Below are 24320 nucleotides of genomic sequence, written 5' to 3' on the forward strand. Positions count from 1 at the left end.
ATTGCACATAGCAGAAACAGATGAGGAGAAGCAGCAGAGGAGGGAGATGCAGGTGACAGGGGACAGTGAGAGCTCTGATTAGCTCCTGCTTCTTATCTTGCATGGAGAAGGGTGTGAGATGAGCTCTGTGTCTGGAGGGATGACAGTGATCTATTCACACAGCCACCAGTGAAGGAACCCTGCACCCCCCACACCTCTCCCCATCTTCTTCTGCATCACTTACCTGCAATGGGCAGCTACATTTATCTAGGCACCCAGCTACATCTATAATGCATTACATATGTAGACAGTACATCCCAGCTTCTGTATGCTCTGCCAAGATCTCAATTAAAAAAAAAAAATCACATCATATATGAAATATGTCATTTTTTGCTCTTGCACCCCTAGATCTAGGGGCTGAATGACAGATGCTAAATGTTTAAAAAAAAAAGCTTTAGAATGAAGAAAGAAACATCATTGGATTTCTTCTGCTCCTTGCTGAGAGAAGAGGAAATTATTGTCGGGTGCGGCGCCTTTAAGAGTGTCGGCGGCGCGCTTGTGCTAGACGCCCAGCGCCGGTGCGCGCCGCCGACTCCCTCTCCCTCTGAGCTTTAAAGTCTCCGGCTGGAGCAGCTCACATGTTACTTCCTGTATGGGAGAATGGAAAGCAGCCAGACCCGGTGTGATCAGCCAGGAGGAGCGGATCCCAGCCTGGACTAAAGACCCCCAGGAGCCTGGAATAATAGAGATCCCCCCTCCCCTACAGGATCCTGCACTAAGAGGAGACCCCCAAAGCTTGGGACTTGCTGGAGATTAGCTGCATGCATGAGATCCAGAGCTCTCCCCGGCTCTCCAACTTCCCAGAGCCCTCCTAATAATCAGACACCCGGATCCAGAGCCCCCTGCCCCCCTACTACTTTTTTGGTTGGAGGGGAATCAGTCAACAAGTTGCCTCTGTTCTCAATGTGCATGTTGTCATGCGGAGACTACTGCAGCCGTGCTGGTGGATCTTGTTCCTGAAAATCTCCACGTCTGTGCTGCACTATGTCCTGTGTTACCCCGGTAAGTGCTCAGCTTATGGCTATAGGGGAAGCCCTGCATCTGGGTTGTACACTTCTGGCGCCATGCAGTCGTATGTGCTGCCCTTTGCACCCCTTTCCCTGGGCCCCCTTGGCACCTTTTGCTCCCCCTATGCCCTCATTCTAATGCCTTCTTATTTTTTTGCAGTGCCCACTCTATATTTCCCATTGCACTCCGATATATTATATCATATATATTTCTTCCTCCCCCTCCTGGTTTCAATCCCCCTGTTATCCCTAGTTCTACAAAACCCTCTCTTTTTATGTTCCTGTCTTTTATTTTGCTACAGTATCCACTGATGTGACATTGTAACTAAATGTATCTTCTTGTTACTCCAAACACGACAGATGTAAATAAATATTTATATATTGTATTCCACACTATGAAATCTCCCCTTTGGTGTGATACTAACATCCCCCAGCTCCAATATATTGCACTCCTAACAATTGGGGTTGCATCTCATTTGTCAGATATCCGGTACCAATTGATATGCCTCCATTCCAGCATCCTTTTAATATGGGACATTCATGTAAATCTATTGCTCTCCCATCTCTATAGGACTTGTTTGCTTTTATAAAAGCTCCATCCTCTCGCATTATACTAAAGTTCCCATTTAATGCCCCTTCTATTGCTGCTTGCACTGTCTGCCCAGTCTATAACTGGCAGCCTACAACAGTGCCAGTATTGTGTGGCTGAGATGTGCATTTGTTGCAGCTAAATCTCCTCTCTCTCTCTTTGTGCTGAAAGTGCCTTAGAGGTGACTTCCAGGAGCCATGCTCCAGCTCTGCTATGCAGGAAATACTGAACAGATCCCTTGTAGGATTTTTGTCTACCCCCCCCCCCCCCCCCTTCTTCTTTCCCTCTCTCTCCTTCCCTTTCTCCTTCCTCCCCCTTTTTGCATGGAAGAATCAGGAATCCGCTATGTGGCTGCTTTTTGGTGCAGTGCTTTCCTAATCAAAGCAATACCATAGAAGTACATAGTGGGATACACACAGTCTGGGAGTACAGATGATATGCTATAAGGCACAATTGTATTTTATATTCCTTCTGCCCACCAAACTCATTAACACTTTTCTATCTGCCCCCCTTCACTGTAAAGTTCCTAAATGCAAAGACCCAAGAATTTGATGACTGCTTCTATTCACCTGACATCTTAAGAGTTAAAACTCGTACATTCTTAAGTATTTGCCCCCCATTGGTATGTTTTATAGACTGGATAAGGTGTAGACTTCCTGCCATTGTCTACTTGGCATTGAACCATCATCTAGCAGTACAAATATATAAGCTATAGAGATGCCAGCTGTGGATCCTTTAATTCTGCATCATAGACTGTGGCTGGATGTGACCTGGCCATGCTTCTGCTTTACTTACTAATGGTAAATGAGGCTATAGGGTTCCTATCCTATAAGAGACCTTAAAATGCTCCATGAATGCAATATTTTAGCAACTGGAGGTCACTAAGCATCGGTGACTTTTTGTGTGTGTAATGACTATTTGCTACCAGAGGGGCGCTGCTGAGCTATTCTTTATAGCTGTGATTGTTAAAACACTTTTTTTTCCTCTATGATGCTGTAACACTACTGGTAAAAGACATACAAAAAAACTTATATTAGAAGCATTGCTATTAATACTAATACCCAGTGTGGTGTATGTCTTTTGTATGCTGTTTTGTGTGTGTGTGTGTATATAGTTGTGCATTGTAGTTTACATGCATGTATATTGGTGAGTCTTTTAGATCAGTGTGGTGTTTATTATAGGTTGTGTCTTGACATCTGACCCAAAATTGCCATTGATTCCTCCCCTCCTTTTGCTTGTGTTTATGATGAAATGAAAATCCTTTTTATAGTAAATTCATGACCCGTGAATGGATTTGTATTCAGGGTCACTGTGAGTTGTCCTTGTATTGATCCCTGCTCTTGTAAAGTCCCATAGTGCAAAGCGTCCTCCTTAATTCAAATGTCCGTGAGTTGACTCTGAGATTCTGTTCTCTGTATAGTCTTGTTTGTATGACATTTATAGTGTTCCTAATGAGTTCTCCCAGAGTATAGTTCTATGCAAAAGTATGACAGGTGTGGCGCAAATTAAGACTTCTCTCAAAAATAAATGTCTGTCTTGTTCTTGTCGATCCACAAAATAAAAATGTAAGTCGCACTACTATTTGGTGAGGCTACCCTTTGCCTTTAAAACCGCATCAGGTCTTCTAGGTAGACTTGTATAGAGTTTTTTTGATGGCACTCTTCAGGGAGGTTGTTCCAAATATCTTGGAGAACTAAGCACTGATCTTCTGTGGACATAGCCTTGCTCAAATCCTTCTGTCTCTTCATGTGATCCCAGACAGACTGGGTGATGTTGAGATCTGGGCTATATCACCACTTCCAACGCTGAAGATGGTTAATGACATTGGCTAGATGTTTAGGGTGGTTGTCCTGCAGGAAAAAAAAAGTCTGAGTCAATCAGGCACCTTCTATTTTTTTTTCTTTTTTTTTTTTTTTCCCACACCTGCTTACAACTATTGCACAGTATTCTGTCTTTGACTACTTGAGATGCGTTCTACCCCTGACCTCTCTTAGACCGATCCATAGAGTTAATATTGGATGTCTGCCTGTATAAAGATTTTCAAAGCCAGATCAGAACACTTGTATCTTGTCATTCAAGTGTTCTCTGGAGTGAGATGATGTACATCGAAACGGGGTGGTCACTCTAAGAGCAGAAACATTTATCTTTCTATTGATTGATTCTCAATTCCAGCCCGTTGAGTGATATGCTCTTCGGTGGCTCTGATATCGTACAGTAATTACATCTAGGAGGGTCTCTTCGGGAGCCCTTGAGGGAGAACAAGGAGAGATGCAGGCTTAATGTGATCTTCAAAAGGACAGATTTAAACCTGACTTTTTTGCATTTTATGTTTTACACACCTCCACAAAGGATTGGTAAAAGAAAATTCATAATTCTGTCAGGTTTACACGCGTCCAGTGCCATCAAGGTCATATGTTTTCACTTCAGGGATAGTTGTATCTACTAAGGAGTACTCTCTTATCCATATCTGCATTACAAGATGTTGCTGTTCCATGACCAGCAGGTATGTCATGTCTAGAATTGACCAATGTTCTCTGTAATCTACAAGGGTTTTGGCAGGACAAATTGTGAAATGTCATAACTACCAGCAGATAACCTGAGGTAAACCCTAAAGTTGTGCGCCTGACAACAGGTGTGTGCCGAAGGTGATCTAAATCTCGGCAGAAGTCATAAGTGACATCTGATAACATGTCCATGAGAAGTAACTGGCATCTAGTTTACTTTTCCTTTCTAGTAGGACCTACTTTCCTATTTTGATCAAAGCCCAAAGACTGGGGATAATGAATTGGTAATCAATCCCTTTAAAAAGGACCCATTTTTTTGGTTCTTGGCTAGTAGATCAAGAACCTTCTGAAGTCTCTTCATGGCAATGATTTAAGGACTTATTCCAACTGCATTAAAGTCAGGAAATGCTCCGACATCCTCTCTAAGTAAGAATGCTCTATAATATCCTATATACCATGGCTTGACAACACATCTGATTAGACTCCTTAGGGTCTAGATCTTGCATGGCTTGCAAAAAAAAAGTACATCTTTGACTGTACTTGTAGTTTTGTTATTAGCGGTGCTGGAAATTCATTCATAAAATCTGTTTAGTATTGCTTCCTTGATTTATTTAAGTGCAAATATATCCGGAAATATTTGTACCATATCCAAATACTCTGCATCATCGGAAAGCTGTGAATAATGTAATTCCTATTGATCTTGACTGGGAGCATTAGTCATTGAATGAGCTCCAGAGATATTCTTGGTGTACTTAACTTGAATTTGAAATATTGAAGAAAATCTTAAAACTGTTCGGTGACTTGGACTCCAGGGAGATTGTGTACTTGGTATTTCTCGCTGCCTATAAAGATCTGTTTAATTATTCAGTGTAGTTGACAGGACCATTGCTTGACTTCAGTAACTTAAGGTTCTGCTGGTTTCTCAAACCCATTATATTTTGTTATAGTCCTGCTGGGAATGACCTCTGACAATGGTTGCCAGTCTCTAGCTCTCTATAACTATTACACAATTACAAGTTGCGGTTTCAGCAACACCTGGAGATGTTACAGGTTGAAGACCAGTAGTGTGTGATGTCTCCTAACTTGAATGTCATTGCTTGACACACATTTTAAGTAGAACTTCTTTTGGTGCTGTAGAACTAGTTAAGCCACCAGCCCTATGTTACTGATTAACTGCTTAACTTGGAACAATAGAAAGTTTTTGTCCCCTCCTGTACAAAGAAACTGGGTTCTGTAGAAGACATCCTGACATTCTGTAGGGTTTAAGAGCTGTTGATCTGACTTCATTGCAGAATGCATTTACTTCTATAGGTTTTACACTCCTAGAAGCTGAGATATGTGACATAAGAACTTTCCAGTCACTGACAGAATGGCTCAATCTAACACCTAGATTTGTGAGATTACATGGACACTTCACCCCACCATCCAGATCTGTGAACTCTTCAGTCATCACCTTTTACCCTTCCCTCGATACACAAACCTTCCTATTGCTCTGGCTTATCTTAATTCTGTATCTTCCTATGTATATTGATATAACATCATTTAAATGTTTGCTATTTTTCTCAGTGCTTGATTTGTTAACCACCCCGATGAAGGCACCACTGTGCCCAAAAGTGTATGTATGTAATGTATGCATACATACAATCTCTTGTCATTCTCACATACTGCAACAGCCTTAGTTGTGTTGGGCAGTAAAGATTCTCTAGTATGAGGATTCCATTAATCTCCTCCAGATCTCCGAAACACTTTTGTGAGTCCTGGAGATTAATGGGGTTAACTTCAGCCCCTAGAATTTCCAGTATAGTAGGGTTGTATAATCTGGCTGCTTTGCTACTACCAGTAGCTACAGGAATCGTGACCAGGGCTGGAAACAACACCACAGCTATGACCTACATTTCTTTTATATTTGTATGTTTCTATTATGGGCTGTAAATATTAGATAAAATGGAAAACTAAGATTTCAGCTACAACCTCAAATCTGTAGTCTAATTACACTTATTTTTTTATTTTTTTTCTTTCTTTTTGCTTGACTGACATTAATGAGCAATCTTTTTTTAGTAATAAAACAATTTGACTCCAATACTTTCCATAGCATGCAGTGCAGACTACTGGGGGTAAAGGAAGCCGTTTCTGTAGGAAAATCCTAGTATGTGTGTTTTGTTCTCCTATATAGAGAAATGCATACAAAATCTTGACAAGTGCAACAATTATGTTTAGTAATCAGATTCACTTTTTGACTTCCCCCAAATTGATGTCCACGGAAAGCCTTATCTGGCTACTGATACCAAAAATTTTGGTTTCTGGAGTGGTATGTGTCTACTATAGTATTGTCTACCCCTGCTATACTACTTCCAAACACTTGAGGGTGTCTACGGAATTGTACTGTAATGCTCAATATTAATGGAGTTTTCAGAAATTGAAGTGAATGCTACAAACGCACTTTATAGTGCTCACATTTGTTTGAAGGGATGTATTAGAAATATACTTGCCATTATAGACCGTCACCTTGGTCCACTGGCCACAATCCTAATTTTCTGGTTTTCTGTACAGCGTTGCGATGAGTCGTCTACGGCATTGAATCCAAAGGTAGTCACGATTGTCCTTAGTGGTTAGTCTGATCTCACAGCTCCTTGAAGGCTTCCTTCAGACATGGTTTATATTTTTCTGGTGTGTCTTTTGGTTTTGTGGGGGGGGGGGGGAAGCTACAGCATGCTGTGTTCTTGAAAACACGTAATGGTATAAATGATGCAGCAAGAGTGAGTAAAGGTCTGTTAGGGCTCATGTTTTTTCCATTGATCTACATCTAACATGTTGCAATCTTTTTATTTTCGTTCTTTCTCTCCCCCACCCTGAATCCCCCTAAGTACAATGCATTCTGCATTAGGTAAAAAGAATTGCAGCACTTGCAATTTTTCACCTCTGTGAAAATTGCATGTAGCAATAGTAAAAATGGAACATTGCAACTAGTGTGTTTCTTACCCCCCACCCATCCCCCCATTTCCCTTCTTGCTCCTTGAAATATAACTTTTAAGAAGGCACACTTTTTATTTCTTCATTGTCAAAAATAATCCCTCCCCTAGAAGTTGTCGGGATGGCAGGAAACTTTCTCTGTTCGATTGTAATGTTGATGTAAGTGATTATAGCATTAGTGCAAAAGGAGGATTTATTGTGGGAAAACTGACCCCTTTGGAAGGGAAGTTCTAGTACCTTGTTGTACCACCTCCAGCTTGGATACAAAGATGTGATACAGGTGGGCATGAAGGCTCTAGTACGCTGTTGTACCACCTTCAGCTTAGATGCAAGATGTGATATGGGTGGGCATGGAGGCATACAGGTACCGTATAGCAGTCCACATTTGTTGTAATTGAGCCTCTAGATTGTGCAAACCCATAGGCTGTCGAAGTTGGTGTCCCATACATGTTGTATTGGCGATTAAATCTGGTGACCGGGCAGCCACAGAAGTGTGACAATGTTGTGGAGGCATTCCTATGAACCCTTATGTGTTCGGCCGAGCATTATATTGCTGGAAGCCCTGGAGGATGTCCTGAACATGACATTCAGCTGTCATTGTCGCTTGTACCACTACTAGGGGCGACTGACAGACACAGGGGTGTAACGTTGGCGCCACCTGCCTCTGGATGACAGACAATTAAACAGTTGTCTCTGATCCTGAGCCCAGTCACCTGTGTGCCCTCACACATCCACTGGTCCCAACTCCTCCTAACAGTCTGGTCAGAACGGCCCAGGTGGTGACAACTCATCGATACTACCATCCAGCTTCTCGCATTCCCATAATGCGCCCCTCTCAGACTCTGGTGACATCTCTTGAATTGCATCGGAGAGGCGTCGAGTGGTCAACAAGCTCTACACAAGCGGAGGAAGAGGTCACTGTACACAAGGAGCCTCAGAGCCTTTTTCTAGGCCGTGGGGTGGGGAGAAAACCACTTTTAGTGCCTCAGGTGGTAAGACGTTCATCTAATCACACCACAACTCTAATCATTTGTATATCTGACTGAGATGTAACTGCATGCTGAGTTTTTCAGCCAAACGACAACTTCTTCTAGGTGCTTGTCGTGTTTTTGTTTTTTATTTATTTTTGACCTTGCATATTCTAAAATATCACATTTTAACTTCAGACCTCCTGCACACGACCGGGTCAGATCCAGTATACGGGATCCCGCAGCAGGATCCAACCTTGTGCTGGTGCACATGCGCAGCACAGATTATGCCGTACCGGCACTAGGCGATGACGCGACCCTTCTGCAGTGCTCACTGCAGAAGGGCCGTGGGACAGGCTGCTTCCATTGACTTCAATGAAAGTCATCCAGATGGAAATCCACGCAGAATGGAGCATGCTGCAATTTTCCTGCCATGAGTGGAAATTTCTGCTCATGTGCAGGAAGCAGCAGTTCTCCATAGGAGGCTATGGGCAGTGTTTGCCGCGGAATCCACAAATCAAATCTGCCTGTGTGCAGGAGCCCTTAGTGAAGTGCGGATACTACATATCCGCTGTTATTACATAACCAATATGCTGCACTTATAACCATTGAGTGATCTTTTTAAAATGAGTACTCTGAGATTTGTAGTTCTTCATGGATCAGAAAGGCACTTCCAGTTCATTCCTCACCCATATTACCACCCCTCTGCCCCTTGAAAATCTCCCTCTTTAGTACATCTCCAACTAAATATTACATCAGAATATAAAATCTGAGTATGTCACAATAATAGCAGGTAAGACCGCATGTTATCTGGGAAGCAACTATGGGGTTCTGACCTCTACCTATAGCTGGGCCAATGTGTTGAGGAGAAAACCTGTCACTGGAGATTGCCGCGCTTCATAAATCACAGTGAGGAGTCTGATAGAAATAGTAGCAGTGCTGTAATGTGATTTCTTGGTGATTTAAATGCAAAGGCTCCTTAAGTGACTGCAGAGGGGAGGGGGGAGGTGAAGACGTCATTTAATTTCATTGGAAATGTGAAGGGGTGGGAAAAAAACCTACTTAATACAGCACTAAAATTACCTTGGTGGTGGGGAAAACACATTTTTATATCTTCAAAATGCTAAAAAATTCCTATTTTGTGAAAAAGCTATGTGGGTGTAATCGCTTCTGCAGCCGCTTTGCATGCTGTGTATATTTGCTGGCTTAGAGAGAGCAGTAACTTATTATTGTTGGAGACATGGAAACAAAAAAAATCAGCTACTTGTGTGAAATTGCAAAACAAGAGCCGCCTCTGGTCTCGAGCCGTCCCCGGGCTGACGCGTTATTACTTTCTCTTCCCAGATTAATACTTAGGCCAGCCAGGTAGATTCGCCCTGTGATTCTGCATAATGAAGTGATAGAAATCTGCCTTGCTGTGTAGTGACTTCCTAATGAGGTTGTGTGTGATATTACACAAAAATGGATACCTTTATATCCAGGGTGTCAAAATCCTTTTTTCAAGGGCCTAATGTTTCTAAGCCAAGTACCTCATACTAAAACTGTATCAAAGTAACCAAGACTATGCCTGCCCACTGTGCTGCACAGAGTGCCATGTGCATACATGGCATGTACCCATGGGATAGTCATATCACACTTTGAGATCATAGGGTCTAGATCAGCATAATTCCGTCATGGAAATGGGTGTAAGTAGTCACATTTTCATCAAAACCCTTTAGTGATAGCCAGTAAACCTTTTTATGGCACTCGCTATGGGGCTTTTTTTTTTTTCAGTGCTTCGGATTTAGGTGGGTAGGGGCTCAGCTTTTTGATAGCTGAGCTCCAATTCCTAATGGCTGGGAGTAGAGAATCCTCTGAACCCAATGTGACATGTTATGTATAAAGCTGACAGAGGAAGGGGGCTCCCTCTGTCACCCCTTAAAGCCTTGTGATGTGATTGCAAGGTGCCAATGGGTGTATGGGCCACTGTCAAGCCTCCAGGTGCCATAAGGGTCTGCAATCTACGGTGGTCTATGCAGCTTGGGCAGGGTCTCATAGGCCAACGTAATACACTGCAATACTTATTCATTCTGCATGAGGTGCATACTGCCTAAACTATGACCTGACTGCTTTCTGCCTATAAACAAAAGGGAGAGGGCACAGTGCGCTTAAATTCAAACTTCAAAGGGTGTCTTATTTTGAAGCGCAGCATTTCGCAATTAAAAAAAAAAATCCATGCAGACTGTGGGTATCCCTGTCTTGGGTTCATGCTGTCTGTAGCTTAAAGTGGTAAATCTAAAGGGGAATCTCTCACCTACTATTAGCCCTATGAGCTAAGCTTGTGACGTGAAAGTAGGTGACCTGTAAAGCCCGGGGATGTGTTAGACTTTCCCTCCCCCCCAGCATCATGGCTGAAGGGTTCCGCTTACTGCATTGCAGCCACGGCTTCTGGTGCTCACCCCAGGAGACGTAAGTAAAACACTTACATTCCCAGGTCACCTACTTTTAGCAAATAAACTTAGTTCTTAGGTCTAAAAGTAGGTTACAAATAGTGTAAAAGTGCAATAAAATAGGATGTGTGAGTGATTGCTGCAGCTTATAAGTATCTATCTGGAGATAAAGCGGTTACTGTTGGGCAGAAATTGTATTCACTTTTTTTAAACTTCTTAGTCTCATTGAACTTTATAGTCCTCCTAAAAATGTCTGATGACTGGGAACAGTATACCACAAGTGCAACATGTGTAGAATTCTTTTTTTGGTTAGAAGCCTAGATGACCTGGCTATAATATTTATTTCTCCCACTACTATAATTGACACATTCTGAAATCTATCCACGTATGAATCATTCATTGGGGTGTTGTGGTCCTTCACATGCTCACACGGGACAGCTGCAAGAAAGATCTATCTACTTACATTATAGAATGACTAATGAAATGCCTTGGAACTGGTTAAGTACTGTGTCCGTGACTGTACTGCAACTGCAAGTATTTTTCTTATGGAAGGACGTTAAAGCAAAAGTGTGTGTGTGTGTGTGTGTGTGTGTGTGTGTGTGTGTGTGTGTGTGTGTGTGTGTGCACATGTCTTTCATTGGCTAACTGGTCCTATGAGCATTCGCTGACTGAAGCGAGTATGTGTGCATATGGCCCATGACCAATGGCTGCAGTTGCTCTGGATTTGGAGTGACTCTTCCTTTCCTTTTTTTCCCTATTTTACAACTTGTCCGGTTACAAATTAACTTTTTGCCTTATAGCAGAATTTGAGAAAACCATAAAACAAATGGGTACTCGCCTATCTCTGCCCTGGTGATCCAGCATTGCAGTACTGCGATTCCCTTGGTCTCTGACAACAGGCTGAAAGTGGTCTCCCGACTTCTATCAGAGGCCGCAGCATCACTGCTCGGAACTCCTGGCATTATGGTGCCCCAGGATGTAAACCAGAAGAAGGGGCAGTGATTGGTAACCAGTGGTCACCTGACTTCCACTGTCGGTAGAGACTAAGGGAATTGCGGTTCTACAGTGCTGAATCGTTGGGGCTGAGGAGGGTAAGTACTATTGTTTTACTGTTTTAACCCATTTGGCTGTAATTAGTAAGGATCCTCTTACATGAAGCAGTGGTTGTTCAAAAAAAAAATTGATGGCTCGTGCAAACTTGAATGATTATCATCCAGTGTAAAAATGGCTAACGATTGAGAAGCGAATGAAAAATCATTCATTTTATGCAAGCATAAAAATCATCACTCGTCCACAAGTAAACGGCAATCATTCAGTTGTTTATTGGTACAGTGAATGTGAACAACTGATCGGGCATACAAAATTTAAAGGGTTTTTTTTTTTTTCGTTTCTACATTTATAAACTGTCTGCACAAGTGTACTCCATTATCTGCAAATGACTTTTCTTGTAAAAAGGACCTAACTGGATAACCTTTTTTTAAAACACAACTCAAATTTTTGCTGGCAGCTACCACTAGATGGAGCTTATGTGCAATTTTAACATCAATGTATATACAGTATGCACTGGGCTCTAGAGCTCTCCCAAGTGGTGACTGCAGGCAGATACAATTGTTAGTTATGCATTTTAAAATGTCCTACTCGTCCCAGGACAAAACTTTGTCCCTGGACTGGAGGGGCAGCTATATTACCTGGTGCCATCTTCTGTGGCTCTACTGCCGTGGATTTGCCAACTCCTCGGGCTCTTCTGCAGTCTTCAATGATGGAGGTGGCATGTCTTTGACTACTCAAAGAACTACATTGGTTGTGCATCGATAGACTAAGAACTACACCTTGCTTACACAGCAGCACTGGCCAATCTAAAAGCAATATTTGGTGTTTGTGGTCATCTGGTAGTGACAGGAAGGAGGGCTGTGGCCATCTTGGGAAAACCGCGTAGAGACCTCAGGAACTGGCAGTACGGCAACAGTTTTGGGCTCCAGGTAATATAACTGCACCCCTCCATCGCTCCGAAGTCCATAAACAAACATATATTTTGTCTCTGGGACAGAAGGGTTACTTTAACTTTGTCTTTGCATTTAATTAGGAGCTTGACTGATGTAAAAATATAAAAATGAACACATTAATTTTAACCCTTTCCAATCCAGTTTGTATCCTGGATTTCCTAGGGGGCTTACTCTTTTTCTGCCATTATACAATGGCGCTCTCTGCTGGCTAAAGCCAATATTGCATGAGGTGACATGTTGGATAGGCTCTGATAACAGAGAGGCTGGGAAAATACAGTAAGAGAACCCTGATGGACGTCTTCCAACATCGGAACTGTACAGCCTTAAATCCTAATTAAGCAAATTTCAAATCCTTATGCGAAAATCTGTAAAAAATTTTTCTTTTTTTTTTTTTGTATTACATTATCCACTTGCATTTAGTAATCTGACATTCTTATTCTCATTTTTATTTTTAATCCAACTCTAAAACTTTTTTTTGACTACAGAACTCTGTAATGGGCTGATAACATGAGGGACAACTGATCCTACGAAATTAAACCTCATATAAAGAGCCTGTCACCCGTCATGATTGTTAAACTGTTCCTATCTTACCGGAATTTTACACGTATTCCTTGAGGGATGCAAATCCTTAGATCTGCTCTCTATCTGTTGGTTGTGCATTTGAATAGAATCTATTGTTCCCTGTTATCACCCAGGCTGTGCAGTGTTCATCAATGGTATTACTGTCAGACTCCAGAAATGTATCTGCTGCATGTAATCTTTCAGCTTTTTAGAGCTCCTTTAAGTCTTTAGGCTGTTAGAATCTTAAGATTGTCATTGGCACCGGACTACACATGTCGCTCTCCGCCACCAGTCGTTGTTCTGTGCTGTTCAGGCAGCTGTTTTTGGAACGTTTCAGAAGCTAAGAATATCTTGGTGTGTCCTCTGGTGTTTGCAAGGAACGAGATGCTCTTTATGTTGCTTGGGGCAGAATGTTACAGGATAATGAACACAATTGTAAGTCTTCCTTGAATGCCTTACTCCTGATAACAGACCAGTAAGTTATTCCTCTGATGCAGATTGTCTCGGTTTTCTTTCGAATCCTCCAGCTTTCTTACTATCCTGCACAACATCTGGGCTGACCGCCTGGCCACCAACTACTACATCCCCAGGTGACTTCCAGTTTACTACATTACACTAGTCTCAGTAAAGTGATGGCTGGAGGCTCCAGATGCTTGACTGCTTGCAGCTGAAAAATAGTGCTTCCCACACATGGGTGGGTGGTTAGGCAAGGAAGGGTGGGGGGGAACTTTCATTATAATGTGAGCAAAGAAAGAAATGGGAACCAGATTCTTGGTCACTATATCTGTCGTGTAGGGAGGGAGATGCTTGCTGGGAAATGTAAAGGCTATGGAATCCTTGAATGAAAAATCAATACACGTCTTACGAAGTATTGTTTCCTGCAGAGGTGTGTGTGTTGTGTGTGTGTGTGTGTGTGTGTGTGTGTGTGTGTGTGTGTGTGTTATAATCATTTTTCATTTATTTTTGTTTAGTTTTCTGTCTTGAGTATTTAGGAAGCCTCATACTTGGTTTACTGAACTCAGGTTTCTGGTTTAGTGCTGTGAACGCCCTCAATCAGCTCTTGGATTACCTGCTGGTCCTGCTTCCCCACCTAGCTGCTGTTAGTCTAGTAGCTTTCGCTGCTCTGTCCCCTGATCTCATCTCCCATCACTGTTTTTATGGCCCTCTATAATAGCACCCGTACAACGGGGAAGCGGGCTAGGGAACGAGCTGTCAGTTTATTTCTGACAGAATGTGCTTAGATTTCAGTCTGCCAGTCTACAGTGCCTTTTGTAAACATGAGCATTGAAATGGTGTAGAACTTTTCAACTAAAGGCACATTTACACGGCCCGATCGCTCAAATGACAGTTTGAGTGACATCTTTGAGCGATCATTTTGCATAAATTATTTAAGTAGCTACTCTGCTACTTAAGAGCAATTAAGTGTGCAAATGAAGCCTTAGCGGAAAGCAGTTAATAGCCTGAGGGCTCTTGTCTCCATTCAGCTCCTTTGTTCTCCTATGGGTAACAATGCTATCTGCACTACCCGTGGAGAACTGCTGATAAGGCTGAACAACGATTTTTAGGTTGGACTGAATTTAACGAGCAGCTATCAGTGCATGATGGGTACAGGACTTCATCCAGGCAATTCCCAATGCATGAAATTTCAGACGCGCCTTAAAAACTCACCTCTTAAGGAAGGCATACTAAACCTCCTGACCTAGTCTCCATGCCCCTCCCTATAGCTCCCCACACACCCTGCTTATCGCATTCAACCTCTACCCCTTCACCTTTCTGCCCTCACCCTGTTTGCTTCCTAATAACTGATTTCCACATGTAATTCCCATACTGCCTGTGTTCTCCCAGTGTCCTATTTCCACCCCATTTGTCTCAAACTGATTGTATTTCACATGTAATTGTCATATTGTCTGTGTTCTCTCATGCTTGAAAGTGCTGCAAAATAAGTGAGTGCTATACAAATTATTTTATTAGAAGCAATTTGCACTTTGACTATGTACCTAATCCATTTTTTTTTGTACTGAAAATACCCTTTCAAGTACTGTCCGGAAGATATCTCCCTTCTTTCTAATTAGAGAGACAGCAGAAAGTGTGTAGGGGGTCTTTGTTTGCTGCCCATAGAACTCAATGAAGGGGGAGGTTTAACCTTTTTACAGGGAGACAGAAGCAAAGAAATCAAATGGATGCTGCTACAACTAAGTGTTTACTACCTTTTGCAGTTAATGAAATCAGATCTACATTGCCCCATGATGCTGTTACGTCTGAGGGTGTGCTGCAGAGAGATGAGAGTAGGAGCTTCTCTTTTGTGTCTTTGGTATGTGTGGGGGGGGGGGGGGGGAGGAGAGAGATGACCACCAGTTATCAGGATGGTTGTCACGGGTGGCTCTGCAATCTCTTCCAGCAATGGTGGGGGAGTGCCTGGCTCGGCTGCACGCGGTGGCAGAAGGATCAGTATAGTAAAACACAGTTCAACAGTGGTTTGTCACGTGACCATAGCACCTCTGCAGGACCCTCAAGGTTATTGACGAAATAACTGATAGTTAGCTTTAGTTTGAAAACTGGAGGTATGCAGTTTACTAGCTTTTTTTTTTTTTTTTTTTTTTTTTTCTTCCTGGAAACCGTTGTGCAATAACCCAAGTCCAGACTTTTAAACAATGGCAGCATACAGTTAATGTTGCTTCACAAATCCAGTTCAATACATTTAACACTTTGTTCAACGCTCTATTTGTTTCTAGAGGTTACCTAACGATACTCCCACAGTCCTAGTAATCTCTTGGCGTGTTTGATCTAAAGGCTTTATGGTAGTAACTGAAGCTGGTGTAAAGATGGGCCTCTTACTTTCCCTGAATATATTTGAGCAGGGTTCAGTGTAACTTGCTGTTAGTTGGAAAGGTCCTTGTTTCTCCACGCTGTGGGTTGAGTCAGAAGCTGGCTGAATCCTAGCGTCCTTCTCCAGACAATGCTTTCTCCCTCTGGTATGTCTGCTTATCTGCCTCCGACAACACGTTTGCTCTCTTCCTCCTCCTAACTGCGACTCCCCTTCTCTTCCTGTATCTTCTCCCACTCTGCCTACTCCTCCCCCAGAACAGCCTGTCTCGCCCTGACCTTTTCTCTCACTCTCCCCTCTACCAATTAGCAGACAGCTATTGCCAAGCAGTGAGTTTAGCTTGATTTCTTTTTTTATTTATTTTTTTAAACAAAGGTTGTCCACCGTGAGACGCCTTCTATGTCTCCAGAATGAGCACATAGACGTTCACAGGGCAATGAATGTGTGGCTATTCTGGAGGATATATCCCTATGGGCCACTACACCAGCATAGCACTTAGCTTCCACCCACCAGCTCAAGCTGCACTTACACAGGACGACTGTTGGGCAAACTATTCCCAACACTCATCCCTGTGTGTACTCTCTCCCATGCTGCTGCACGGGAGCGAGTGTCGCTGGCTCTCTAACAGAGTGGCCAGCATGGGGGGCTGGGGAGCTGGAGGACATGCCACTCCTTGCTCTCCCCTGCCCCTCTCCATTCACTAACACAGCGGCCGCTCACTACTGAACGGCTGCTGTTTACACTGAACGATGATTGTTCAGGATTTTATGCAGCCTAAGGCCTCGTGCCCACGGCTGTGGTGGAGATTTCACGCCCCAAAAAAACACATACACTCCTCCGGATCCGCTGGGATATTCCCGTCCCTCGAGCTGGTGTGCATGTGCAGTACAGCACATGACGCATCGGCAGTGTGGAATGACGCGGTGGGCGGGGACGTGTATTCACACAATACTTGGGAGCTTTAGTCAAGACTGAAAAATTTGAGAATGGGTGCTGGGGACTCGTGATAAATGTTGGTTACAAATGATATAATGGTCAAATATAGCGTTATTCCTCATGTATACACATGGCAGCTGAAAAGTTGGCTACTCTTTAAAGGGGTGTTTAATATTTTAGACATTTATGGCATATGCACAAACTATGCCAATGGTTGATAGATGATCGACTCTTCTCTGGGACCTGTGCTTTCTCCAGAACCAGGTTCCTATGCCCCCATTCTTGGTTGGAGCCCCAGTGGTCAAATGCCCACCAGTCTTAAAGTTATTCTACATCCTGTGGCTAGGAGTTAAAGGGGTTGTCCCGTGCCGAAACGGGTTTTTTTTTTTTTTTCAATAGCCCCCCCTCCCCCCGTTCGGCGCGAGACAAACCCGATGCAGGGGTTTAAAAAAAAAAAAACTGCATAGTGCTTACCCGAATCCCCGCGCTCCGTTGACTTCTTACTTACCTTGCGAAGATGGCCGCCGGGATCTTCACCCACGGTGGACCGCAGGTCTTCTCCCATGGTGCACCATGGGCTCTGTGCGTTCCATTGCCGATTCCAGCCTCCTGATTGGCTGGAATCGGCACACATGACAGGGCGGAGCTACGAGGAGCAGCTCTCCAGCACGAGCGGCCCCATTCAGAAGGGAGAAGACCGGACTGCGCAAGCGCGTCTAATCGGGAGATTAGACGCTGAAATTAGACGGCACCATGGAGACGAGGACGCTAGCAACGGAACAGGTAAGTGAATAACTTCTGTATGGCTCATATTTAATGCACGATGTATATTACAAAGTGCATTAATATGGCCATACAGAAGTGTATACCCCCACTTGCTTTCGCGGGACAACCCCTTTAACTTTGGGTCTTGGTACAACCCCTTTTAGGGTATGTTTATATGTACTGGAAACCGGGGTGGGTTGTCGACAAAATTCTGTCGATCTGTGCTATTGGTGAAAATCTCCTGTATTTCCACATCAAACCCTGCATGGATGGCACAGACGGACCCAGAATTTGATGTGGATAGTCCACTGTGGATAACCTGCACCAAATCCTGTTAGTCTGTGCCATTGGTGCAGATTTTGATGGTGGGTTTGATGTGTAACTACAGGGTATTTCACCCATTTCACTTGAAAGTGATGTGGAAGTGTGCTCAGTAGCAGTTCTTGGTGTAGACAGTGAATGGCGCCCTTTGTGAAGGCAGTGAGCGGCACCTGTACTTACTGCTGTTAAGTAATCGTTGTAACTAAGAGGCTGATATTGGCTATGGATCCTCATCTGAATCGGAGTCAAAATCCACACAAATTGTGCTCGTTGTGTATGTGTTTTGATAAATGCAGAAATGCTGCGTATTTTGGTGCGACCCTGCAACCACATGTTGTGAAACTGCAGTGGAAAATCATACAGTTGGTGAAGATCTGCAGTAGAATCGCTCCGTCAATCAAAAGGGTGAGATTTGATTTTTTATTTTAATTGTTTTTTGTGCAGAACTGCCTCAAAATACCCAGCACGAAATGTACTGTGGCTTTAAGTGCGGCTCCACACCAAACTGTGAATGCACCCTCATACAGTCGCCACCTCTCCCTTCTTATACCATTTCCTAGTGAACCTCCTAAATTCTCACACCCCTGTAGCCACAACTGCCAACAGCTCTCTGTTCCAGAGGCCCATCAGCTGAAACAGCTCTGATTGGCTGAGCAATGCTCGAGAGCCAGTCAAATCAGCGCTCAATCAACCAATGCAATGGCTGTGATTAGTTTATCCAGCGCTGCATTGACTGGCTGATTTGTGGAGGCAGGATTTATGAATTGACCAATCAATGCCACAGCTGAGCCAATTTATAAATCCCGCCTTCACAGCGTGCTGTGATTAACTGATCAGGGCTTGATGAACCAGTCCATGCAGCACTGGATCACTGGATGAACCATTCCTAGCCATCGTGTTGAATGGCTCAAGCATTGCATTGATTGGTTCTCTGGTGCTGCTCAGCAAATCAGAGCCATCACTTTCTGGAGGCGGAATCTATGAACTGGAAGTGAGTGATCTGCAATTCAATTGCGGATTTGTAGGCAGTAACATCTCTGCAGGGAGGAGGGCGAGGGCAGTCCCTTTAGGCTTGCATACCCCCACCCCAAACAAGTGGTCCTTGCCCATCGGGCAGACTGGTACTGCCACTTGAAGACAGGTTCAACCCTAGCCCTTAGTTATTTTAAGAATATATAATATATGTCAAACTTGCTCTTTAAATTATGTACTCAACCCCATCAATACAAAGCTTATACTATATTGCAACTGCATTTCTTTACTAATTCAGTAATATAAACTAAGGCAGAGATTATAAATCCCCAGTCACTTTTATAATGCTGTCATGAACTTGTATTTACTCATGCGCTGCACACCTTGCCATTAGTAAGGTTATAACGGAGAATTCTATTTTCTTGAAGGCCACTTTTTAAGAGTTAAAAAAAAAATGTCCTTTTGGCCCTGACACTACTAAGCTGGTTGAAACATAATACGATCTAAGAAACGGCTCCTCCTTTTCTCCCTCGATACTTCTAAGGCCAACTGATTTCTAAAAGCCGCATGTCCTTTCTCCAGAAGACTAAGTGAAGTGAACTCGATAATTGGAGAACCGGCTCTTATTATAATGGGTTTCTTGGTGTTTGTATTACTGATAAGGATTTGTTTGTTTAGAACACTCCGGGGAGAGAGGATTGATCCATACGTTGACTTGACATTCCTGCTCTAGACTCGAAGTACATATTGACTATTATCGGACCCTTTTTCCTTAAGGTAAATTCCATTACGTTTCTAGCCCAGGCCGCCAAGAGCTGGCCGCAGTTCACAATAATATTTCATGCCACCAAATAAGAGGATTTATTTATTTCCCTATTGACTTATTAATGTGGTCCCTGTAGAGCAACGGAAAAACTTATTTGACTTTTCGACAGAATTTGAGACAGACTCCTTTTAAATATGTCAAACGTGAAATTGATCCACAAATCAAACTTGGAGTAAGCCACAGAAGCTGGCAAGGAGGACTACTTCTAAGCGCCTGAGAGAACGTATGAGTTCATATACTGTTTGGATTTTTAATTTTTTGTTTTCTTCTCAAAGTGGTTATGCCAAGATATACAATCCCTCTTAGAATGCTTGGAGCAAGGAGCACTCAGCACCAATGCCCCACAAACGTCTAATTTTGCTGGTGGAAGCTGCAGGGGAAATTTAGCATTATAGGGAAGGTAGGACTTGCCATAACAGGAGCTGTGCTTTCTGAGTGTCCTGTTCATATGTCCCTAATGGGACATATGAACAGGAGATGTCATCTTGGCACCACCCCCTGAAGATTGTATGGGATTATAAAACATGGCTTTTTTTTCTTCTCCCCACCCCCACTCAGAAGGACAGCGCCACTCCTGTCCAGAGGTTTTAAGTGGTATTGCAGCTCAGTCCCATTAATTTCAAAAGCCTACTCAAACCAGACGTGGTGCTTATTCTAGAGAAAAGCGGCAATGTTTTACTAATCTCGTGCAGTTCCTTTTTATTCAGTATTGTCCTTAGTGACAACTGCTATTAGTAACCACACACACACAGCATGACCACCCCACAGCGCCACCCCCAATACCCACATACTTACCCCCTCCTCCTCATGGAAGCACCGCTACTTAGCAATGATCCCAGTGCACACTAACATCAGTGTACTGCCGGACGCCTCCTCCCTCTGCTCTCGCGGAACCTGAGAGGAGGATCCCGGTTGAAAGAAATTCTTAAATATTTAACAGACTGATCTATGTAATGGCTCATTTTCTGATTACACATTTCCTTTAAGTGTACGGGGAATTCCTGACTCTCCCTGAAAGACTGCGGGGATAGGGAAAGTTAGAATCTGGCATGTTTTGAGTTTTTCAATGACCTATTCTTTTGCAATTAGTGGAGATGAGCCACTATTACAGATGCTTGACAACTACTTAATAAGGGTACTTTTACACACGACAGTTATTATTGGAAACAGACGGTTCAGGCAATAATCATCCTACACAAGGCTGCAGACAGGGCACTGAGCGGGAAATCGCTCACCTGTCAATCACTTGGTTTTTAGCAGAACTAAAAACTAAGCAACTGTTGGGCCATGTGAATAGACGCTCAATAATTGAGTGACTCTTTACTGTGAATAGAGATGGGCAGCCAGAGCAATCTCCAGCCGCTCCAACTCCATTCACTTGCACGAATATTGCTCCTGTGTAAATCCATAGGAGCAATATTTGGGCGCAAAAGGGACTTTTTTTTTTTTTTTTTACTCCCTTGAAATGCATGTGTATGGGAGAAGGGGTTGGACAGCATAACAATCAGATGAATGTTGACTATCAAAGGTCCACCAACCCTGTTCGATAAACAGAATAGATAAAGCACATCTGCTTGTCCACAGGTGTTACGATATCCTGCGGTGGTTCTCCGCCACCTGGGAGCAGGAGCCAGCAGACAGGCTCACCGCGGAGATCTATCTAACAGGCTCACCGCGAAGAATTGCGGCAATTTGCAGCATGCCGCGACTTGCTGGCCGCAAGTGGAGAATTGCTATGATTCTCTGCTCGGTTGGGGGGGGGGGGGGGTGGTTAAGACTACCTCCAAGACACCTGATGATGGGCTGTTTCGGACAACAGACAGCCTGGGTATCCGGTAACAGCAACCGCATGAAGACCTGCATACAAAAAGAGCCTATTGAAAGCAATGGTCACATAGCATTGCACGGAGCATCAAGCTGCATATGAATACTGGAATGACTTATGGCTGTCAGTCTTGCCAACAATTTGTACTTTACCCAAACTAACCTGGTTAACCTGATTCCCGAAAACGTTGTCCATTGGGACCGTTTCAGGGGCATTTTTTTTTTTCTTCTAAATCTAATAGATGTCTAGTACGACTTGATTAGAGAAGACTATCAGAAGATCTGGGAATGCAAACTACACCAAGAAATCTGTTCTTTATTATAAAGCAATTAGGTGTCTAGCAGCTTGTCTGACAAACAATTGATTCTCCTCCTCGCTAATAAAAACAGCTTATTCTTTCTGATTTGCTTTGATCAACCTCAAGGTCGGAGTTTTTTTCTTTTTCTCTTTTTGCTTGTCCCTTTTATAAACTGTTCTTACAAAATCAACATTTCTTCCTTATGAAAGGATAGTGCTGTGGGGAGATCTGTGTCCATGTATTACCACATCTAAGAGTTGCTGTGGAGAAGGATCAATCACCCATGAGATGGACAGAGTTTGCTGTCGAAAAGAATGTCTGTTGCCGAAAGAATTGAAGTGTTTTAAAGTGGAGCTGAAGCTTTTATTTTAGGTGTTCAAAACTTCAATATCTCCCTCCGTATCTATGATGATGCATCTCAATGCTCCTCCACTGACACATGTCTAATTAGACACTTTTATTAGATCTGCTACTTGTTAGCAAAGCAGGTACCGGCCAAATGGCTAATTCAGCTGTGGGGGTAATCTGCTTCACTTGCAGAAAAACATTATTATGTAGCTGTAGTTGGTGGAAAAGGTCCAGATGTATTGAGTTACAAATAGTGGGTGGAAACCTCTTGAGATCTTGCTCGTTGTATGACTGAGCGCACTCTAGTATTTTAACAAGGGTGTAAATAAGAGAGAAATTGGCTCTGTCCTGAGTTGGACTGAAGCCATGGCTTTCACTGCTGTAAATAAAACTATTCACCTGTTCAGTTTTAGAGGACATGTTATGATAGTTCTATGCAAACGACGAGTTAGAACTTGTGGGAGATTATTATTTGCAAATTTTGGTAATTTAATTTGGCGCATAGATACCTAAATTCCAAACAATGATGAGTTGGCTAGTTTCTTGATATTTTCTAGCAATCTGTCTAAATGAAGCCTACATAACACATATTGCACATTGGACATCATTCTATAGCTTGGAGATGCACCTTTTCCTTCCCTCCTCCTCTTCACCCCTTCCTGCCACATACCAAATTAGCAGGCCTCATGGATGGCTTGAACATCATTCCCATTCATAAGTCTTCTGCCTATGGGGAAACATGTGAATAGCGCATCATCATGCTGTCACTAGTGAAACACCGTGCAGTTGAATCCCATACCTTGTAACTTTTGAGCAATGACAGGTCATTCTCTTTAGGCTAAACCCAACCCTCTGTATCCCATGATGCAGCTGTCCAGTGTATGACCCTCCCTTCCTCACAGTTATAATGATCCAGACTGGGCCTGTCCTGCCAAATCTGGGATGGCTGGGACATATACATAGGTAGTGCAGTGAAGTAGACAAGCAATCGAATTGCTGCATTGTGGAGCACATTCAAGGGACAAGAGAAGTGTACATTAAAAGAAAATTCCTCCCTTAGCGGGTTTGTGTGCGTGTGTTTATATATTTCTCTATAATGGTTTTTTTTTTTTTTTTTTTTTTTCTTAAAGTATTTTCTTTCAGCAAAAGTATCACATTTGGGATTGTCATAATCATATTGACCCAATAAATGGTTAATAAAATTTTTACCGCACAGTGTACTGTAGAAGACGAGAAAAATATGCAAAAATTGCTCCTTTTCAGTTATCTAGATGCCAAACTGAATAAAAAGTGATCACAAAACCTGCATGCAGTTTAAAATGGTAACAATTAAAACTACTGCCCGTCCTGCAGCCATCCACAGCAGCCAATGGTCACATGACTGAGCCCGTAATTGTGTGCCCATTGGCTGCTGCGGTGGGTATGGCTTGACAACCTGCATCCCCCACCCAGTCTACTCCCTCTGCACCACTAATTAACTCAGACTGAGTGCCCCTTTTAATTCAAACCTCTCATTCCTGCCTCCAAGACTTCTCCAGAGCAGCACTATTCCTCTCGAACTCGCTACCAAAAAAACTATCTGGGCAATCTGACACACTAAACTTCAGGCGTGCTCTAAAACTGCACCTCTTCAGGGAGGCATACCATATCCCCTAAACCAAACCCCTCTGTACTCTGCCTGATAACATGCTCCCTGTCCTACTGATTGCAATTCCTGATAGCCGCAATCAACCGCCCAATGCGGTCACACCGATTGACACGATATGGCTCAAGTCTGAACATTGTCTGTGAATAGCATCCCACTCTCCACCTTGCCATACCGTACACATCTCCAGCCCTTTACCTTCTGTATCACCCCATTACTTGTAGTATGTAAGCTCGTCTGAGCAGGACCCTCACCCCTACTGTCTCTATCAATTGATTACTAGATGTAACTGTGGTTTTGTTCCCCTGCTTTATAAGTGCTGCAGAATACGTTGGTGCTATATAAATATGATTTATTAATATTAGGGCAGTGCGGTGTTACCCTAAAGTTGTTGACTTCCTACCGTATGTAATATGGAAGTGTGTCCCATCTTGACTGCAGGTCTCCTGACCCGAACTCCGAGCATCATGCGAATGCACAATGCTATGAG

At 43.1% G+C, this 24320-nt stretch overlaps 1 protein-coding gene across 2 annotated transcripts in view; it reads left to right on the top strand.

The window, feature by feature from the left end:
* The first annotated feature begins 594 nt into the window (after positions 1-594).
* PTPRG (protein tyrosine phosphatase receptor type G) overlaps positions 595-24320 on the top strand; it is a 525693-nt gene continuing 501967 nt past the window's right edge. Inside the window, exon 1 of one of the 2 annotated variants that reach the window (XM_066596617.1) lies at positions 595-1041. In XM_066596617.1, the coding sequence (XP_066452714.1) occupies positions 957-1041 (85 nt within the window). In that variant the 5' untranslated portion in view covers positions 595-956. The remainder of the gene's footprint in view (positions 1042-24320) is intronic. The other variant, XM_066596618.1, reaches the window with a different exon arrangement.

This window comes from Eleutherodactylus coqui, chromosome 3 (assembly GCF_035609145.1).
Source record: "Eleutherodactylus coqui strain aEleCoq1 chromosome 3, aEleCoq1.hap1, whole genome shotgun sequence".
Classification (NCBI taxonomy): Eukaryota; Metazoa; Chordata; class Amphibia; order Anura; family Eleutherodactylidae; genus Eleutherodactylus; species Eleutherodactylus coqui.